Source organism: Durio zibethinus, chromosome 2 (assembly GCF_047325235.1).
Source record: "Durio zibethinus cultivar Kanyao isolate XHJ-2024 chromosome 2, ASM4732523v1, whole genome shotgun sequence".
In the NCBI taxonomy this organism is placed as follows: domain Eukaryota; kingdom Viridiplantae; phylum Streptophyta; class Magnoliopsida; order Malvales; family Malvaceae; genus Durio; species Durio zibethinus.
This window is the reverse complement of record NC_143163.1, coordinates 1,572,150-1,591,876: the sequence shown is the minus strand read 5'-3', so window position 1 is coordinate 1,591,876 and position 19,727 is coordinate 1,572,150. Positions and strand designations below refer to the sequence as shown.

The 19,727-nt window shown below is 34.4% G+C and overlaps 3 protein-coding genes across 5 annotated transcripts; 1 reads left to right on the top strand and 2 right to left on the bottom strand.

Moving 5' to 3' along the window:
- Positions 1-2,421: 2,421 nt before the first annotated feature.
- LOC111308655 (plant/protein, putative (DUF3411)) lies at positions 2,422-6,823 on the bottom strand. Its single transcript, XM_022907149.2, has 8 exons — positions 6,170-6,823; positions 4,745-4,909; positions 4,535-4,627; positions 4,333-4,448; positions 4,106-4,204; positions 3,709-4,014; positions 3,419-3,583; positions 2,422-3,004 (listed from the first exon to the last, which is right to left on the bottom strand). The coding sequence occupies exons 1-8, from the start codon at positions 6,518-6,520 to the stop codon at positions 2,728-2,730; spliced, it is 1,572 nt and encodes a 523-aa protein (XP_022762884.1). The 5' UTR covers positions 6,521-6,823; the 3' UTR covers positions 2,422-2,727.
- A 1,791-nt stretch (positions 6,824-8,614) lies between these two features.
- On the top strand, positions 8,615-11,278 carry RBL10 (RHOMBOID-like protein 10). The gene is made up of 9 exons (XM_022907148.2): positions 8,615-8,919; positions 9,034-9,302; positions 9,395-9,449; positions 9,559-9,639; positions 9,724-9,820; positions 9,906-9,973; positions 10,137-10,235; positions 10,544-10,585; positions 10,862-11,278. Exons 1-9 carry the CDS (start codon positions 8,737-8,739, stop codon positions 11,006-11,008), a joined length of 1,041 nt encoding a protein of 346 aa, XP_022762883.2. The 5' UTR covers positions 8,615-8,736; the 3' UTR covers positions 11,009-11,278.
- Positions 11,279-11,946: 668 nt separating this feature from the next.
- Positions 11,947-16,263, bottom strand: LOC111308653 (uncharacterized). 3 transcript variants are annotated; one of them, XM_022907144.2, is made up of 6 exons: positions 15,726-16,263; positions 14,561-14,670; positions 14,099-14,470; positions 12,864-13,563; positions 12,705-12,758; positions 11,947-12,512 (listed from the first exon to the last, which is right to left on the bottom strand). In XM_022907144.2, the coding sequence occupies exons 1-5, from the start codon at positions 15,976-15,978 to the stop codon at positions 12,721-12,723; spliced, it is 1,473 nt and encodes a 490-aa protein (XP_022762879.2). In that variant the 5' UTR covers positions 15,979-16,263; the 3' UTR covers positions 11,947-12,512; positions 12,705-12,720. The 3 variants fall into 3 exon arrangements, with proteins under 3 accessions (XP_022762879.2, XP_022762877.2, XP_022762878.2); XM_022907142.2 differs by lacking the exon at positions 12,705-12,758 and having other exon boundaries at positions 15,726-16,257; XM_022907143.2 differs by lacking the exon at positions 12,705-12,758 and having other exon boundaries at positions 11,947-12,337; positions 15,726-16,253.
- Positions 16,264-19,727: the final 3,464 nt, after the last annotated feature.

Genomic DNA, 19,727 nt, shown 5'->3' with positions numbered 1-19,727 from the left:
AGTGTATGAAACAATTGATCATCAAAGAAATATGGATTGGATTTTGGAAAAACTCTCTCACTCTCATCTCATGCATGCATGCACTTTCTTTTTCATTTTCTACATATAAATATACAATTGATCATCAAGTCGGTTTCCCTTTTCTTACTTTATTTGCTAATTGCCAATATTTTAAATCAACCAAAAAAAAAATTAAGAGTCGAAAGTTGGAAGTTAATTGCAAGATAAACGTTTGTAGCATAATGAGTACATATTCTTAAAAAAGATTTTACACTTTAAAGTTCTTTCTTTTAGATAAAAGAAGATGTTTTAAATTAATGTACCAAAAAAAAAAAAAAGGATGTTTATACAACTTTATGAATCAAGTTAAAGGTGGAGTTAGAGTCGTAGTACTTTTTTCATGGATCATCATCATATGAATGGAATAATATTATGATAGCAATTATATTTATCTACGACTTATGGATATGAAAGAGGACAGAAGCAGTTAGCCAGGCAATGACTGAGCAGTGACCCATGGAGGAACTAAAACTGTAGGAAAAAACAGGAGAAACAGCAAAACAGCTAGCTGAGTTCTCCAACGATCAACATGAAGTTTATCATGGCCCCCTCAGTCAGATCCTACATGCTGATAAGCTCTGCTGAGTGCTGATCACAGATCTAGCTGGCTAGGATCCATCTTCTTTCAGTGGGCCAATTTTCTCCATGTTAAATCACTTCCTTAATTACTAATTATCTTTCTTGTAGATAAAGATACAAGCCCAGGTGTTGAAAATTTCAAGCATTTAAGATTCATTCACAAACTAAGTATTAAAATTCAAATCATTATTACTAGAAAAAATTTTAAGGAAAGTTTTGTTTAGTGACAATGCTAGCTGGATTTTGAAACCAAGTTCTCCTCTCAGAAACCAACCGGTCTTTTGAGGAGAACCAGAAATTCAGGTTACTTGGGCCAAAAGCCCGCAATTCCCTGATGATTTGGACTAACGGTATTTCTCAATGAGACTTGAAATGGATATCGGAAGTGTTAAGAACACTAATTTTTCATGGGATATTAGCAAGGTAGTGGTACTTCTATTTCGGCAATATCTCAATTGATTTTTGTTCATCTAGCTATGGGCAGCAGAGTAAGTTGAAGTAACAATAATGGACAAATCGAAATCATTAAAAACAAGTAAAAGATGTTACATTGTTACTAGGATAGTAGGATGAAAATGATCAATCAATTTGCCAAATCGTACAGAATCATGAGCCTTTATACTTACCAACAACCTTTTTGTTGGCATAACTCTTGCCATCAAAGTCAAGAAAGAGTGCCAAAAGAGAGGCATTGAAAACAGCATTGAAACACCGACCCCAGATTCCAGAACAACCTAATCTTGTAAACTGATGGTGAAGTATCAAAACAGAAACTAGAAAGCTGAACACGAGCTGCACAATCTGGCAGACCGGTCCCTTCCAACATCCCAATTGCGCATAATAAATAGCAAAAGTAACGAATAAGTGGTTGGTTCAATAGATTAAATTCGTCTTCATCGATGAAAATGTCTTAGATTCAAGTCTTGTCGGTAATCATTTATTAAAGTTATCTTGAATGCACGACTTACAGTTATTTATCTTAAATTGTTAAGTACGACACATCTTACTATAATATTAAGAATTAAACAATTTATCTACCTCAAATTTTTCTAAAAAAAAAAAAAAAGCAAAAGTACATTCTTACCTGTACGGTTAAATTGGAGACAAGTTCTTCGATTTGCCTAAGATAATCAAAAGGGTATCTATGAATTCAAGAATCTTGGAAAAATTGATGATGTTGGCCCAGAAAAAAGAGGGGCCGGGGAGGTGTGTTAGGAGGGAAGCAAATGATATGGTGCAATGGAGATGGATGAGATACGATGGAAAGGGTGCAGCCAATGGCCTTGATGAGCAAAAGAAGGAAGAGAGTGAGGGAGTGGAGGGCTGTGATGGGTTTGAGGATGTGGGTTCCACCGGAAGGGAGAGGGGCTCGGGAGAGGTAGGTGAAGATTGTCAGAGTGAGGAAGAGTGGAGTGGAGCCATAGCTTTGACCTTCAGTCCATCGAAAATGGAGGATTTTGGTGAACAAAAACACAGTGAGGTTCACGCATGAATTTCAAAGTGTAAAGTATTGAAACTGGGGATGACTGAAAAAGCTTAAGATAAATAAATTTGATCTAATTGGCATAAAAGTTAACAGTATCAACGCTCTTCAGGAGAACAAATTTTCATGGGGGACAAACTATATGGTTATAGCACCTGCCAAATGATTCAATTCAAATTAAGTTGGCAATACTTGAGAGGAAACAGTATATTTATGCCTTATATAACTTCATGTATAGAAACTAATTGAACAATTAACTGCACAACCCTCTATTGTAGTTCGTCTAAAGAACAAGTATCTGCCAAAAACATACCTTCCAATTTATTTCGGGTGCAAAAGAAATCAAACGACTCAACTTGCAGTGTAACACTTCATTGAATATAACAAATATTTAACAGCAAATCGAAATGAGAAGCAGTCAAGAACTCTTCACCAAAATAATCTTCATTTTACAGTTAGTGCTGGTGCCATGTGGATTTTCTTTAGACAGTAATCAGCACTTGACAGGAACCATAACAAATCCACACCTTGTTGTGGTTCTTTTGTATTGAATAATCTCTCAGTCAAGCAGCAAAATTGGACAGCAAAGGTCATTTGTCAACTATCTATGCAGATCTTGCAGTTACCTTCTTCCGGACAATCCTCTTTCTCCTGGCCTTTGGCCCATCTGCGGCAGATTCGACGTTTCCTTGTTTGATGCCAAGAAGTCCAAGACCAGAAACGATGGCATTCTTGGATATAAGCCACTTAGAAGATGACCTACTCCCACCCTCAGAAGGTGTGTTGTAAGCCTTCAAGAGGTTATCTGACTGAACCAGTGGATCCACCTCAACACCTAGCCAAGCCAGCCTTGATCTCTCTCCTAATTGAACATTCAAAACCCTGCATAGAACCAATCAGGTGAGGTACAGAATAACACAAACTCCACGGAAGTGACCAACAATGAGTTCACAGTGCAAAAAAAAAAAAAAAAAGAAATCAATTTAGTCATCTTCCAAATGATATAATGCTAGTGCCCGATGTTTTTGTTGATCTAGATAGTGAGATGAGTAACCATGACACAAGCAAGAGAGATGGGAAAGGAATTAGAGATCCCTTGATTAAGTAGGAAAATTTAGAGAAAAATATTAGAAAATAGAGATGCTAGGACTCTATTTTAGCAGTAAATATAGAGAAAAGGCATTGGGAAGATGACCGGAATTCCCAAGCAAAATTATCAGAAGTACTTAGCACAACAAAACGAGAGAAATAAAGAAGGGATTATGGTGAGGGGGTGAGCAAGAGAGAGATAAAGACCTTAAAGCTGTGCTGAAGAACAATGCTACACCAATGACATCAAAATGGTTGACCATTGCTTGATCAAACCCACACAAAAGCTGATATCTAAGGTTTGCATAGAGTCCGAGGAAAGCACCATAACCAAGTGCATTGGTACTCACGGATGGAATTGTCACAGAAAACCTGCCAATAGTACAAAAAGCCTACCATTAATATAGAAGTAAAGAAGCTTGCAAACAACAAGACAATTTTCTTTTTCAAAATAAATGGACTAAAAAGGTAATTGAAACATAGTGAAATCTACTTACTTTTCCTTCTTTTTGCTGGCCAAAAAATTTGACAAAGAACCTTGCACTGCCCCAGCAGTTAATCCAACAATACACAACTCTGCAGCCTTGTAGAAAAGAGAATGGATTCTCTTTTGCAAGTCAAATTCTCTCAGTGGGTAACTCCGTTCAAATATATTGTTCGGAAGCTTCTGCAACGTGTTTTGCAAGTCAAACCGGAAGGTGTTGCCATATGAACGACATGGAGCAAGAGACCAAACTACAAGAGCATTGCATGCTGCTACTGTAAGCACATTCATAAGTGCCAGATCCCATTCTTGCTTAATCCTGTAGATACAGTGAAGCAAGTCTTTATTAGTTTGATTTACTGAAATGGATCAACAAGCAAGCATATATCTTATCATTTAAGAAAAACCACCTATCCTTTCGATTCTTCAACTCCCACCAAACAGAAGAGCCAATAGCAGCAACCTCCTCTAAAAGAAGTCTGTATAAAAAGGCAGGATCTGCAAGCATCCTGAAGATAAAAATATTATACATAAGTATCGAGCAACAGATTCAACCATATGCTGTGATCAAATATTCATTTCATTCAGATTGCTGGAGACATCCTCAAAAGGTGCACAGGAGTATATCTTGGCTTACCTGCCAATAAATGCCCGTGACATTCCTTGAGGAAGTGTTCGAGAAATAAGTCTACTAGCAGTTGGTCTGGCATTAATTGCTAAGAATTTTACCATTTGCGCCGAACTGACCAATCCCTGAATGCAAAAAGTTTTAGTCAGCATCTGACCACAAAGCACAAAGTCCCAATGATGTGATAAAGTGATAAGAAAAGATACTATACCATTTCATAAGCTTGCCGGAAGCCAGCAGGCAGGTCCATCATCGTCTTGTGCCACTCATTCAATACGGCATCAACAAATTTTCGATCAAAAAGCTGGAAAAGAAAATGATGGAAAATCAATAATTCGAGTGAAAATTTATTCCTTACAAGTTTGACCAATATAAGTTGTTAAAACATGCATGATGTATCTGCTGGACCTTGATCTCTTACCTCTTCAAGAAACATCCGCCTTCTAAATAGTCCGCCCTCTTCTCCCTCCCCATCTTCATCAAAGTCATCAAAATAATCATCATCATCTCCATCATCATCACCTCCATCCCCACCTCCATGATTAATTTTCTTTCCAATATCTCCACCACCTCCCCCAGTTGCAAGCTGTAATTTCAAATGTATTAGCCGATCCTTCCCAAATTTTGGAAAACTTTTAAAGGAAAAAATGGTATAAACAACTCAAAGAAATAGCATCTGGTTTACAATAAAAACATTGAATCTCATGCTTCAACCACTAATAGCAAATTATTGTGGTTAATAGTACAGGAGCATTCAAAACCAAACCCTCACACCCAACCAACAGAAAATAGCATAAACATAAAGATATCCAAACAATAAGTCAGCATAAACCTGATGTATAAACAACTCCTAGACCCAGCCATACATTCATAACTTGTTACATAACCACCATTTTAACAAACCGACTACTGTATCCAAAACCATTTTAATAGTACAGGAGCATTCAAAACCAAACCCTCACACCCAACTAACAGAAAATAGCATAAACATAAAGATATCCAAACAATAAGTCAGCATAAACCTGATGTATAAACAACTCCTAGACCCAGCCATACATTCATAACTTGTTACATAACCACCATTTTAACAAACCGACTACTGTATTCAATTTTCGATATGTAAATCATGCATGCCAAATTACAAGGAGGTAGGGTATCTTAAAAAAAAAAATCCGAACAAAAAGAATAATGTTCCTCATTTAACACTGAAAACGTTTAAGTTTAAGAATTATACAGGAGGAATACTGAAACACATTTAATCATCATCATCATCATTGTAAGGTTTTGTTCCAATCTTCCACCAATGGAGAATATGATCATTGCAAGGATGGGATAGAAACAGTGATCTATAAAGCTAGTTTAACTCAAAAATCAATTAAGCTTCAGTATGGTATATGCCATGCTATGTTAGATAGAACCTCTAGTTAGAACATATCAGCAATCAGCGGTTCTAGAAGTCCTACAACTGATATTTAAAACCTCAGTTTCAAAATATACATTTAATCTTGCTCGATATTATGAAATAGAAACCTTTAAATTTTCACAAAAAGACAAGACTTTTCAGTAGGAAGTAACTCTTTTTTTTCCTTTAAGCTTAGAAATAAGCTAAATTTTCCGTTTGAATTCATTCACTACATAAAAATTCAACAAATTTCATGAAAGTATTTTCTATTGTTAATTAAATTCAAGAGAACCCCTTTTCTCCACATATTTAATCAAAATATAAAGTATTCATTAACTAAACCATTCCTTGCTCTAATTTCAAGAAAAAATGAAAAAAGAAAACTACTTGATACCTATTTCTCAAATTAAGCTTAGGCCAAAACTAAAAATTTTGGAAACTAACCTCAGGGCTAGACGGCGTGGACTGTTTCTGAGACAAATCAAGCTTCGCTTTCTCCAAGGTAACCGCACCAAACGCACCGTATTTTGCTCCTTTCCCGGGTCCCACTTTCATAACCGGTCCCACCTCAACCGAACCTGAAGAACCAGACTCCACTGGCGCCGGTGGTGCCGAGAAACAGCGCTCGAGAGCAGCAACGGAGGAATCTCCACCGTCGATTAAAGAAGAAGACGAACATCTCACTGTCAGAGTCTTCCTAAGCTTACAGGACAAAGAATGAGTCGGAGGCGGCAGACTCGGTTTTAAGAACAATGTTTTGGGAAGTGGAGAGATTTGGAACATTATATGAGACATTTTCTTGTTATGGTTTGTGTTTGGACTGAGAGAAAGCTTATGGTTTTATTTTCCTTCCGGAGAAAATTTTTTATAAAGGAAGTTCTTGTTTTATATTTTCTTTCTCTCAAGAGGAACAGAAAGCTAAGAGAAATGAGAAAGAAGGGATTGGGGGAATTTGATGGATAGCTTAGCCAACTACAAACAACACAACCGTCCAGTCCGATTCGCAAGAAGAAATTGAGTCGACTCAGGTGGGCATATCGTGAGTGGCATTAGCTGGCTCGGTGAGTTTGGGTCTTGTCATTTTCGAGTCGTGGGCTCATTTTCTTGGGCCAAACGAACAAAAGTTGAAACACTTTGTGGCCACCAAATTATATTGGGAGTGAATTGACAATTAAATCCTCTTTTTATTATTAATTGCAATTAATTTTTTTTTTTTAGTAATAACAGGGAAATGATGAAAATTCTTCAAAGAGAATTTTCCAAATAGGAAAATGTTTTCTCTTCTTGGATCCCCTGCTAAAGACAGGTTGGAATTCAACGTTGATTTTGATGTCATGCTCTCAAAAATGGAGTCAAAGGAAACTAATATTCTGGGAAAATGATCCTGGAAACTACTACGGGCTATGGCAGAGAGAAACGGGGCCTCAGACGAAGACTGCTAAATTACTAGCAGTAATGGCTGAACTCTCAAGAAACAAAAACCAGTACAACCGAGTTAACATCATTTCTCAATCATCCTTTGCTTTTCCTATATGATTAGACAAACTCAGAAAATTACAAACTGAAATCCAAGAGAAAAGGAATCCCTTGCTGTATATCCAGAAGGTATCCTTTTCTCTCTTTTTGTTCACAGAACTTTACTTATATAAGAAGCTTTGAATTCTTCTTCCTCAAATCTCCAATACGTTTTCTAAAAATAAAATCAATCCCATAGAAAAAACAGGTATGTATATATAGGTGTCTAAATCTATATACAATACTAAATTTCAAGATATACAGCATTGATGGAAAAATAAAAAGATGTTCAAGCCTTAACAGGTATTTTTCTTTTCTTTTATCTTCCATATCTGTTGCAAAAAACCCCAATTCATTTTAGCAAAAAATACATAAAATTTCATTAGAAGTTAAGTTGTTGTAAGATTTTGTTGTTATTGGTAATAAATTTTTTTTTTATTGAGTTCTTATGTATTTGCAGCTTCTTATCAGGTGAAGATAATATTATATGCTTTGAATTCAATGTTTAGTCACATAAATGGATGTTTATCTGCTAATTCCCTTCTTCCAGCTCTATGTAAATGTTTATGAAATTCCATCTTCCTGGTTCATTATGGTAAAGTCACATATTAAGATTCCAAGTGATGAAATTGATTACAATAAGATTAAAAATAATAATAAAATTTATTATCACTATAATTAAAAAAAAATCACTGTAATTATGATTAAAAAAAAATTATAAAAAATTTATATTAACATAATCTCATTGAAATTGATTTTTTAATTCAATTAAAGGTATGATAAACTTAATCGTATTGCACTAAAATGGGATCCAAACAACTACTAAATCTCTCATTAAAAGATTAAAACAAAAAAAAAAAATCAAATTCACTTTTATTGTTGTTGTTTCATTCATCCAAAATTTAAAAAAAAAAAAAAACAAATTCACTATTGTACAGAATATTTTCTTTGTTCTTTTCTTCATTATCACATTAAAAAAAATTAGCTTGGCTTGGTTTGTTACCCTTTTCTTATTGAAAAAAGTATTAAAGAATAAATTGCTTTTTTAAAGGCTGTCCAATAATGTTCATGTTGTTCCAAAATGCCAAAATTCAGAACTTTGTCTTCACGCATAAATTTTTTGTGAAAGTTCAACTTACTATATTATCCACATAAATTAAATCACATAATCTTTATTACTTCATTTTTTTTTTTCAAATAAAGAGCATTGTGTTTTGTACTTTATAGCCTATATTTATTTATTTTTCTATTTCAAATTTTCAATATTTATGGTTATATTATTAAAAAAAAAAATCAATGAAAACTGAAAAACAAAAAGATAAGAGAAAACGTTTCATTGGACAGCGCCACGTCAGTTGTAGAAGTACAGGATTTTGTACCTCCAAAATTACAAATGACAGGAGGCCAGGGCTTTTAGATTTCAGAACAGCAGTTCAGTTTCGGTAAGACACTGGTCTGGTCTGGTCTGGTCTTGGTCTGGGCGAGGAATTGGATTGATGGGATCAGCTGTGCCTCAGCCATTCCACTTCCAGTGGGATTTATGGGACCCATTACCATCATCATCATTCAGAGTTGGACCCACACCTATCCACGTCCTCGCCACAGCAACTTCTCTCCGCCTCGGCCACCTTCTCCGCCACCAGCTCCGCCTAGGGTTCCTCCTCCGCTCCTCCTTCAAGGTAAACCCTAAATTACTCCCTCTCTTTCCATTTCCCATCTGGGAAAATCCCATCAAACTAATCAGGAAAAAGAAGAGATAGAAAGATTGATTTTTAACTCTCTTGTTGAAACAGAAACTCTCTCATCTATGTAATGTGCCTAGACTGAAAGACGTCTGGTCTGAAACAACTTCCAACTTCACGGAAATTGACATTTTTCAGTTTACAAATGATGCTTTCACATCTTCATGTTCATCTTACTTATGTTTCTTCAATGGGGAAGAGAAAAGAAAGGAGCTTGGAAATGAGGGTAGTGATAATAGATCATCCAAAATGGAAACTTCCTGGAGAAATTCATTTAACAGAAGGAAATGGACTAACATCCTTATAGCAATTAATGTCTTGTAAGTCTTCCCTTGTCAAAACAATTACATGTTCATTCAACAAAATTGACTTGTCTGTATAAAACAAGATTTAATTGTACTGGTTTATGCAGAATTTATCTTGCACAACTGGCAACACAAGGGAAGCTGTTGCTTTGGGGAGCTAAGGTGAGATTGGGGGTCGATTCGTGAAGAAAAAAATGGAGTCTTTATCTGTTTTTTTCATTGTATTTTTGGAAACTGTGGGTTGGTATTTGATTATATGTTATGTATGCAGATCAATAGTCTTATTGACAAAGGACAGATTTGGAGGCTTGCCACATCTTCTCTTTTGCATGCAAATATAGGGCACCTTATGGTTTGGTTTGAATCAGATGGTTTCAAATTTCTCAATTAGGAATGTTTGTTTCTCTATTTGAATGGGAGGATTTGTTGTTTTCAGGTCAATTGTTATTCTTTGAATTCTATTGGCCCTACTGTGGAGCATATAAGTGGACCAAGGAGATTTCTTGCAGTTTACACTGCATCAGCTATTTCAAGTAACAACTCATAAACTCGTTATAGTAGGTTATAAATTTCTTACCTGCTAGTACTGTTTTGACTCAATCACTTGAAGAAAACTAGGTGCAGCTACGAGTTACTGGTTTTGCAAAGCACCTGCAGTTGGTGCATCAGGAGCAATCTTTGGATTAGTAAGTCATTTTGAACTTGTTCTTAAAATAAGATTAGATGTTCATAAGAACCTGTTCCAACTAACGGTGGTCTGCCTTGGAAAAACTTTTAAGTATTTTCAAGCTAATTGTTTGCTTTTTTATGTTCCTTCCTTATCTCATTGACATTCTTTTGTTTGTCTAGGTTGGTTCTGTTGCTGTGTTCGTCATGAGGCATAGAGGCATGATCAGAGATGCCAAAGATGATCTACAACACATAGCACAAGTTATTTTCATAAACATGGTATGATTCGAAGCTTTTGCAGCTCATTGTTTGAGAACACGGGGAACCATATAACGACCTATTGAAAAATCTGTCTCACACATACCAAATTAAGTTCCTTGACATGCCAGATTTTTCTCTGCGAGAGTTAGATGCCTGATTGAGTTTTGATTTATTCAAAGTTTTTGCTATGTTATTGGTGTGATACTATGACTGCCTTGAAAAGAATGTAGTATCCAGCGTGCTCCAGCCAACTATATATATAAACTCTTCACTCTTTTTTGCTCCCACTTTCATGAGCTCATTGGTAAAGAATGTTGATCATGCAGGTTATTGGGCTAATCTCCAAAGGCATCGATAATTGGGGACATGTAAGTCTAACTACCATGCCTTCTTACACAAGTGTGTACCATGCCTTCTTGCACAAGTGTGGTGGTTGGTTTAGGCATTGTTTAAATTCTGAGTATGGGTTTTGTATCCCAAGCAGCTGCTTGTGCTTTATCTTATCCAAAACGGTGCTTTATCATTAATTTTAAACTTTTTGAGATTTTCAAAATCTAATTGAACAAAGAAATCTAATATCAAGTGCTATTTGCCTTTATTTTGCTATCTCTTGTTTTATTTCCTGTGGTAATTTACAATTTCAGCTGGGAGGCTTTCTTGGTGGAGCAGCAATGTCCTGGCTTCTTGGACCTGCCTGGAAGTATGAATCTATGGCCAGTGATGGAAGAAGAATATTCTCAGACCGAGCACCTATTTTTTACCTTATTGACAGAAAACGAAAACCTCGATAGACCAGTTGAAGTATTGAAAATCGTCAATGTATTCTCATAAATTTTGCCGCTTAATTGCGAGGGCTCCGGTTTAAGTTAATTGTAGACGTACAGATGTTTGCATAGTTCTTTCCGTAAATTTGTATTCCCCACACCACCAACCCTTTTGTTTTCCGATTCAATATCATTTCTTTCTACCAGTTCCCTGAAAATGTTTCTTTTTGAGGTTTTCCATTTCTTGGCGGAAGGACTGTTAATAGAATGCAATCAAGAGTTACCTGTTGCCACTCAGTTTTTCTTTTAAGTTATTTTACAATACTTCGTCAATGCTGGGGAAGTAGATCGCCCAACTATGATGCATATCATCCAATCATGTTTGCTTAATATGCGGTTTGATTGGTAGAGCTTACAGGCATCGAGCTTTGGCCTTTTATGGTGGATTGAACAGAAGCTAGCATATCGTGGTGATTATCTGGTTATCGGTTATCCATTAAACAAGTAATAAATGACGATCTCGAAATGATAATGCTAACTCAGCATGCAATCTCAAGGGTGGGTCAAAAACAAAAACCTGCCGTTAGACCGGTTGGACTGCAAATCTAAATTGGCTCACGAAATGGGGACTGCAACCCACCGCACAACAACCATCATTCTTATTGGACATGAAGTTTCTTTTGTTTTTTCCAAAATTTTCTTCTTTATTCTTTCCTTTCGTTATCCCATCCAGTTGTCGGGTGCACCAAACACACCCAAAAAGAGCACGACACATCAGCAGAAATCCAGATGCCTACTTCATAGCAAAGTTGGATGAAATATGACAGAGACTAGCAGAAATTGCCTTCTCGTCGATGTGACATCACCATGAAACTAAGAATCAAACACCATCTTTTTACAAGAAGCCAGTCCTGATAACCTTCTTTCTGCCTATGATTCCATTCATTAGAGAAAGCTATTCAACATGCTGAAATCATAAAAATATATATGTACTCTTTTTTTATTTTTCCTTCAGTATCATAAGACACTAGTTTTTACATATTTCCACATGACGTTTTAGTTGCTCAAAAAGAACCAGCATATTCTTTACACTTGAATCAATATAAGAGAAGGTTCTTCTTGATACTAACGAGGTGATGCCTGCTTCTTAAGTAGTCACCCCATCTCTAGGAGTTCCCTTTGGAAAAACATCCTCTGTTTTTTGTCATAACATGGTAAACATTCGGAGTAAGATGAGTGGCCTGCCGACTTTCTGGCTTTGACCATCAGTTCATCTTCTATCTCAATTACATGTACATTGCTTGCCTGAAGGAAAAGGAAAAACCTGGAAACTTTTCACAGGTGCTTCTACCATCCCTGCCATATCAAAATTTGGAAATGAACATCATCTACCATAGTCGTTTGGATGTCTTGGAACTTTGGATGGTATGGCACAAAATGAATCAAGTCAATCATAAAAGGAGATGGCAGATCAAGACTCCTAAAAATCCCAATAACCAGAATTCCTTGGGAAGAACACTTACTGCTTTAGCTGCAAATGTACACAACAATCACACAAACAATCATTGCAATTAGCTATAATCTAAATAATGCAAAGAAAACTATAAATAAATGCATGTCCAACTACCATTTCTATTGTCTAAACCACCATTAAAAAAATATAGATAGATGGCAACCGGATGAATCTTAACAATACTTAAAAAGCATGATACAGCAATACTACCTTTGCACTTGAACATCTAGGTAAGAGAGCATTTTTTTGAATGAAGCTCTAATGCTATATAAAATGGAAAAAAAAAAAAGATAAGTAGAATCGTATAATTCTCTTTTTCTTTTTTGGGATAATGAGATTTGTATAATTCACTTAGCGTTAGATGCTTACATGATGGAGGTTGTGCTGATGGAGACTGAGCAAGTGGTGCAGAAACTGGGTCTTTCGTACTGTCCATACCCTGGCCTGGACGAGACCCATAAGACACTGAAGGTAATGGTGGTTGATCAGGGGACAACTGTGACTGGGGACTCATTACGGGTGGGTAGTTAGGAATTAGGTTAGAATGAGATCTTGGTGAAGAGCTTGGTGGAACTGCAGGACGAGAGTATGGACAGGGGAGAGGGGCTGCACTAGATGGTGCAGGAGAAATTGGAGGAGGAAAAGAAGGGTAGTGACCAATTCCAGGACCTGGTGAATGAAGGGGACTATGATCAGATGGAGAAGGAGCTTTGCACTTAGGGCAAGGTGGAAGATGAAAACTCTTGGGTGATGATGCTGGAGAGTGAGTTGGTGAAAAAGTAGGATATGGGGATATTGATGGCCCTGGAGATGGAGCCGGCGATGGAGTGGGAGGGGCAGCATGAAGTGTACCCTTCAGATAAGATGATAAGCTAATGCTTTTAACTTTACCAAAGACTGAGTTATTAAGACCAAGATTCTTTGCTGGAGACTCTGTGATGGTTTGAGCCAACTGCTTTAATCTCTGAGGCAGAAGGTCACCAAAATCAGATGACGTCACTGAGGCCTGAACTATGACTGGGGAGGATATTGTGGACCCATTTTCATTTGTTAATTGCAAAAACAAATTCTGCAATAAACAAATACAACATAATTATAAACAAGTAATACCAAAGAATAGGACTCAAACATTAGGGCATCAAAGGGTACAAAAATAAAAGGCAAATAAGCTCCTCTCTGCTCTTCCCCCAACCCCCAATGTCTGTTCCATTCCGATGAAGAAACCTCAAGGTTTTAATTTCCTAAACTTGGGTTAGGATGCAGTAACTAATACATGATTTGGGCATCTATAACCATATCCTAGGAGCTAATCAAGAGCCACAGATTCTTCAACAGTTGAAAATGCTAAAACAGTTAGTTAACACAGAACACTAAAGATGTAGTGTGTTTCTTCATCCTTTATGAGAATCAAGTTATTAATATTCACGAATTCAATTGATTTCGAATAATTTGAAAGCAAGAATTTTTCCTATTTCCACATCCAAACACTATTTGGTCAGATCTGGGGTCATAAGAATGGTAGTGTGAGGCTACCATAGATTAACCCAAAAACCAAACATTGGTGAAATTAAAATGTGTAACCGTTGCTTGAAACAGATTCATACCTCATAAGAGGTCAGAAGCAATCCATATTTCAGCTGATCCTTTAACTCAATGAAGTTTTCCTGTATTTCAGCTATTGAATTATTCAGAGTAAAATTAAATAGAATCTGGGTTATCTGCCAGATGAAAGCAGGTTGTGTAGGGATTACAGTGATGCCCCCAGGAAACTTCAAAATCTCAAAATCAGAAGGCTGCCCAAAAATTGAAGTAGTCAAAGTCAGATTGGATTGCTGAAGGAACAGCTCAATTAAAGATGATCTCAGCACGCTAAGGGATACTGGGTTTATTGGACTATTTATGGGATCAGAAAGAACACCAAACACCACATAAGTAGAGTTAGATGCACCCAACCGGTGCATGGATAAGATGGCCACCTGTTGAAAATGAGCAGCTTTTAGATCAACTTTTCACATAATATAGCAGTAAATATATGTAAAATATAATGGCAGAAGTTGAGCGTAAACCTTAGTGGCCGGCACACCTATTTCATCATAGATATCATATCTTAACTTTTCCATATGTTGAACGAGCTCTGAAACTGGTTTCTGAAGTGTAAAGTACGCATGAACTGAGGCTGCAAAGAATAAATTAATATATATATATATAAGCAACAAACAAGAAAAATTACTTATGGAACTACATCACTTGACTCAAAAGGTCATTAAGTGTGATGGAAATACAACCAACGAAAGGCCTTATTTCAATATGCATTTAAACGAAACCAGGAAAGGTCAATTCTAAATAAGAAACTGAATCCATTTATCTTAGTTCAATAGCTCACTTCAAGAAAGTCATAACATGTCAAGGAAGACCATTGTGTTTAATAGAGAATTGACTACTTATATAATGGCACATGATCTTGCAAAAGATCACAGGTTTCCGCATGATCAACTGATTATCAATTTAAGGTATGAAAAAAAATAAAACACAGCCCTTGTCTCATAAATTTGATACTTTTGTTTAAAAGAAAAAGAGGAGGAGAGCATTGAAACAAACCATTAATTGCTTGCCCCTATCGCTAAAAGGAGATATACTCTAAATATAGCAAAACAATCCCTTCCTATGATACAATTTTAATTGGAGCCACACTTTGATGAATTGATCATAAAACAGAAAAAAACATATTTCCCATTTGGAAATCAAAAAAGAACCTGCCCTCACAGAAATTCTAGAAGAAGCTGAAGTAAATGCAAGCACATTTCTCCAAAACATAAACAGAAACTAATGAAACAACAAGGTCAAATAACTACCATCCGCAAACCTGAAACATCAGTAACCTATGAGAGAACAACAAGGGAAAAACCACATCTTAGAATACCAAAATTCCAGATTTAAAATTCCAAATTAAAAGTCTATAAAAAGAAATACTATCAAGTAGCAATTTACAACAGGAGCCAGCCAAGAACCCTAATTGCAACACAGTTACAAGGTGAATGAGAAATCAATCAGGGAAATACCCATTAGCCCTCAACAATTGCGGATCCAAACTAAACAACAAAAATGCAATGAAAATCAACATACCACATTATCATAAAACCCTAATGAAACAGAAATACAAAATACCCACTTCAAAAATTAAACCCTAATCACACGAAGAATATGAGAAACTAAAATTAAAAGAAAAGTTACCACTGAGCTTAACAGCTTGCTTAGCATCAAACCCATAGTTTATAGAGCGAAAAGGAAGGATCCAGAAAATCCCAGGCAACGCAATCGACAAACTGAGAAACAAAACAAAAACACATCTGAAACTGAACTCATTCGAAAGCCTTGACAAAACCATCCAACATCTCCCACACAAGAATCCCGGATGCCCTTGATTGTTCCCTGATTCAAGACTCTGCTCCCTTTGCTGCAGATTTGGGTCCTCATTTTTCCCCATTGAAAGTGCATCTGGAAGAAAACAAATAAAATTCTCTCTTTCTCTCTCTACCTTCCTTGGCCTTGGGTCCTTTACTTCTTTTCACTTTCTCTGTCTAGAAAACTCACTCACTCTTACCACCACCACCACCACCACCACCAACAACAACAACAAAGAAGAGCTTTGCGAAGGGTTGTGAAAGAAGGGTGTAGATTGAGAGACAAGTGTTAATGGTGGGCATATGTCTCTCTCTCTCTCTGTCTCTCTCTCTGTATTAACTACTAAAATTTGACAACACCCGTTTTCTTTTTCTTCTTCTTTTTATTTCATATTCATAATTTAATTTTTCAATATTTTTATTTTTTTCCTTTAATTTTAATCTTGTTTTACTCTTTTTTTTTTTTAATTGCAACGTTTTTTGGAGTTTTTTTTATTATTATTTTATCTTCTATCTAAATTTCCAGTAAATTTGACGCACTGACTTTAGACATTGGACTCTTCTGAGTCAATTTTAAATTACTTTGTTATGGACTTAATTATGGGCTACCGAACGTTGTGGAGAAGCATAGGGTAAAGGGGAAAGGCAAAGTGAATGCGGGAGGGTATTTTTGGGATAAAATAAATTATGGGAAATTCAATTGTTTTTTAATAGTCATTGATGAGAATGGGATCTGATCTCATAATTTCTTTTTTTTTTTGTTTTTATTGTTTGTATTTTTTTTTGTTAATTTAAAAAATATATATTTATTTATAATTTTCTTTTATTATAATTTTATAATTAATCAATTACAACAAATAACATAAGGAACACTACTTTTAAATCTAGATTCAATATAAATTTTGGATAAATCTTATATAATTTTAAATTATAATTAACTAATTATAATATTATTTCAATGGAATTATAGGAGGATATGTTATTATTATCATTTAATTAATTTTCCATCCACTTATATCATCCTTTAAAAAGCCTTTGTGTTAATATACTAATCCAAAAAAAATATAAAATTTTATTAAATGTCTATAAAAGTGGAATTAATTGATGATAAACATCTTTGTTCCCTCATTAAGAAAAAGCAAGATAAAGTTTTTTTTTTTTCTTTTATCTTTGGTATATGTCTCTTTTGCCTTTTATCTTATTCTTATCCCACCTCCCAAACTTTCTTAATCTACTTCTAAAAAAACAAGGGTTTGGTGCCATTAGGAATTGAAATTCAAATTGTGGGTAAAGTGGCATAGACAAATAGGGGAAAAAATTGGTCACTTGCTTGAAAGAGAGACTGCATTTCTTTTTCTTTTTTTTTTTATGTAATTTGGGTTTCACTCAAAGGTAATGGGGGAGGGAACAAGTTGACCAATATGGGTCATGCACGTGGACCAATGATATGTCAAGGATCTCCTTTCTAATCAATTGGTTACCAACATTCGTTTAATCTTACTGGACAAGCCTTCCCTTCCTTTCTCTTCATATCTGATTTCCATTTTTTTTTTATGTTTTCTTTATCATCAAGTTGGAATATTGTAGGTGGAGACTTTTTCACAGCTTGAACCTGTTTTTCTTTTTTTCTTTTTTTGCAGGTAGGAAATTGGGATAATGAAGAGAAAATTATACTACAAATAGATAACTTTTTTAATAAAATACTCTTTTTTTTTAAATGAGAAATAAAGTTTAAACTGAATATTTTACTTAAGGTGATAGATCAATTTTTATAATTTTTATATTTTTGAACGAGCACAATTTTTTATTATCATACTTTTAATTTCATTCAAAAATAATTATATAAAATAATTTTTTAATTTTTCACAAAAAATTAAAATAGTAAAATAATAAATTTGTATCTATTTAAAGATACATTATAAAATTTGATTTATAATTTTAAATAGAATACTAGTAACAAATTTGGGTGTTACGTCATTTAATTTTCAGCAATGAAAAAGAAACTTGAACCTTAAATGTTGAACATTTCACATTCTCGTATAATCCTATCTAGATGGTGGCAGAAGCATCCTAATCAATCTTACTTTCTTTCATCTAGATTAGAAGAAATGTGCTTTTTTTTTTTTTTTTTTTTTGCTTTTGTTTATTATTCTTTGAGTATAAAGTTAGTTTGAAAAGCAAGGGATAGTAGCCCCAAATCAAGAATATTATTATATTAACACACGTCTATTCAAAATAGTGCTATAATTACGTACTCAAAGATTTCTTATCTAATTTTTTTTATCATATATGAAAGAGACGAGCATCCTAAATTTCAATATTAACTCAATTTAAAAAAAATTAACATTTTCTTTGAATAACGAAAAAAATATTTTTATTATGTTATTACATTATTTTATTATTTATAAAAATAATATATAAAAAATACAAATAAAAATTAAAACCGTAGGACGATAAAAAACTCTCGTCACATTAGATCCTTCTAATAAATAATTAAAAAAATTTTAAAAATGCTTTCTTTCAGATCCCTAGTAAATCGACTATTGCACGAGTAAATGGAAGGGGTTAATCAGGTTTCATCACTCAAAAATTCTATTGGTGAAAAGTTAATCAGGGTAATTATTTTTCGAATTTGCATGAGCATTTTTCCTAACCTTCTTTTCGTCATGTTTCTTTGGAGTCTCCAATTACAAGAGAGATGGCTTTCGATTTGGTTTGACTTTTTGTAACCTTCTTACTTTGCCAAAAGAAAAATAATATACAAGTAAAGAAATGTTTAAATTCCACATTCATTCGCAAGCAACGGCCGTTGCCCTCCATTTAAAATGAAAAATTTGAGAGCATCCAACCAAAAGCATGGAGAAACCCTCAAGCAATCAAGTTATTCTCTCAAGGCTGGTTGGTTTGAATCCGATGACCTACTTTTGACCCTAATTTGCTTGTACAAGTTTGGACCATTTTTGTCAAAGGAAAACCCCAATTGGGCCTTTCAACCCACAACATTTTTTTTGGAGTTTATTATCCAAAAATTTCACAAAAAATTGTCATTATCTTTGGTTCCGCCTATGTTATCTCATTAGACTATGGCAGAGGAAAGCAAAGGACCCACTGTTAGCAGCTTGGTCGCAATTGAAACAATCAATCCCTTGCTTTAAAAGCCCAACATCAAAGGCAAAACTTGTCTGGAAGTAAATCCAATTTTCTTTTCAATTAAAATTTTAATTTTAACTTTTTTTTTTCATTTTAAAAAAATAATTATTTTTGTTGTATTTTCTCTTTAAATAAATTTCTTAATTTTTATTTTTTTATTTCTAAAAATCAGCATTTTCCATGTATGATTACTCTTTAGCATCATGGTGCCATGCCCCATTAACATCTGTCGAGCTTGAGTTTCTATAAAAAAAATATCTTAATAAAAAATAAAATATTAATTTATAATAAATAGTAGATTTGGTTCAAATAAATTATATATTTAACTTTAAATTGAGTATTTAGCTTATAAATTTTGTACACAATCAATGAATTAATATTGTTAGTAAATTTAGAAAAAAAATTAAATTTTTATATATTTTTATTAAAAGTTTATACAAAAGTTATTTATAATCATTAATGAAATAATATTGGCTGATTCATTAATAATATGTAAAATTTATAAATTAATATTGTTGACATTGCATCAAATAAAATTTCATTATTATTTGTTGCCTTTTTTTTTTATGGAGGAAAGACTTGGTTAATTGTGTTCGTTTAGAGGGAAATGTTTATGTTCCTTAGTTCATGATATTATAAATTCTCATATTTTCTTTATTATTTTTCAATGGAAAATAGTCTA

Excerpts from the sequence above, each read along its gene's own strand:
- RBL10 (XM_022907148.2), top strand. The coding sequence starts at position 8,737 with ATGGGATCAGCTGTGCCTCAGCCATTCCACTTCCAGTGGGATTTATGG. Across the intron at positions 9,640-9,723 it reads CAAATATAGGGCACCTTATG|GTCAATTGTTATTCTTTGAA; the intron begins GTTTGGTTTGAA and ends TGTTGTTTTCAG. Across the intron at positions 9,974-10,136 it reads CAGGAGCAATCTTTGGATTA|GTTGGTTCTGTTGCTGTGTT; the intron begins GTAAGTCATTTT and ends TTGTTTGTCTAG.
- LOC111308655 (XM_022907149.2), bottom strand. The coding sequence starts at position 6,520 with ATGTCTCATATAATGTTCCAAATCTCTCCACTTCCCAAAACATTGTTC. Across the intron at positions 3,584-3,708 it reads GCCAGCAAAAAGAAGGAAAA|GTTTTCTGTGACAATTCCAT; the intron begins GTAAGTAGATTT and ends TACTATTGGCAG. Across the intron at positions 3,005-3,418 it reads TTCTTCAGCACAGCTTTAAG|GGTTTTGAATGTTCAATTAG; the intron begins GTCTTTATCTCT and ends GGTTCTATGCAG.
- LOC111308653 (XM_022907142.2), bottom strand. The coding sequence starts at position 15,978 with ATGGGGAAAAATGAGGACCCAAATCTGCAGCAAAGGGAGCAGAGTCTT. Across the intron at positions 14,671-15,725 it reads GCAAGCTGTTAAGCTCAGTG|CCTCAGTTCATGCGTACTTT; the intron begins GTAACTTTTCTT and ends TATTCTTTGCAG. Across the intron at positions 13,564-14,098 it reads TGCTTCTGACCTCTTATGAG|AATTTGTTTTTGCAATTAAC; the intron begins GTATGAATCTGT and ends TGTTTATTGCAG.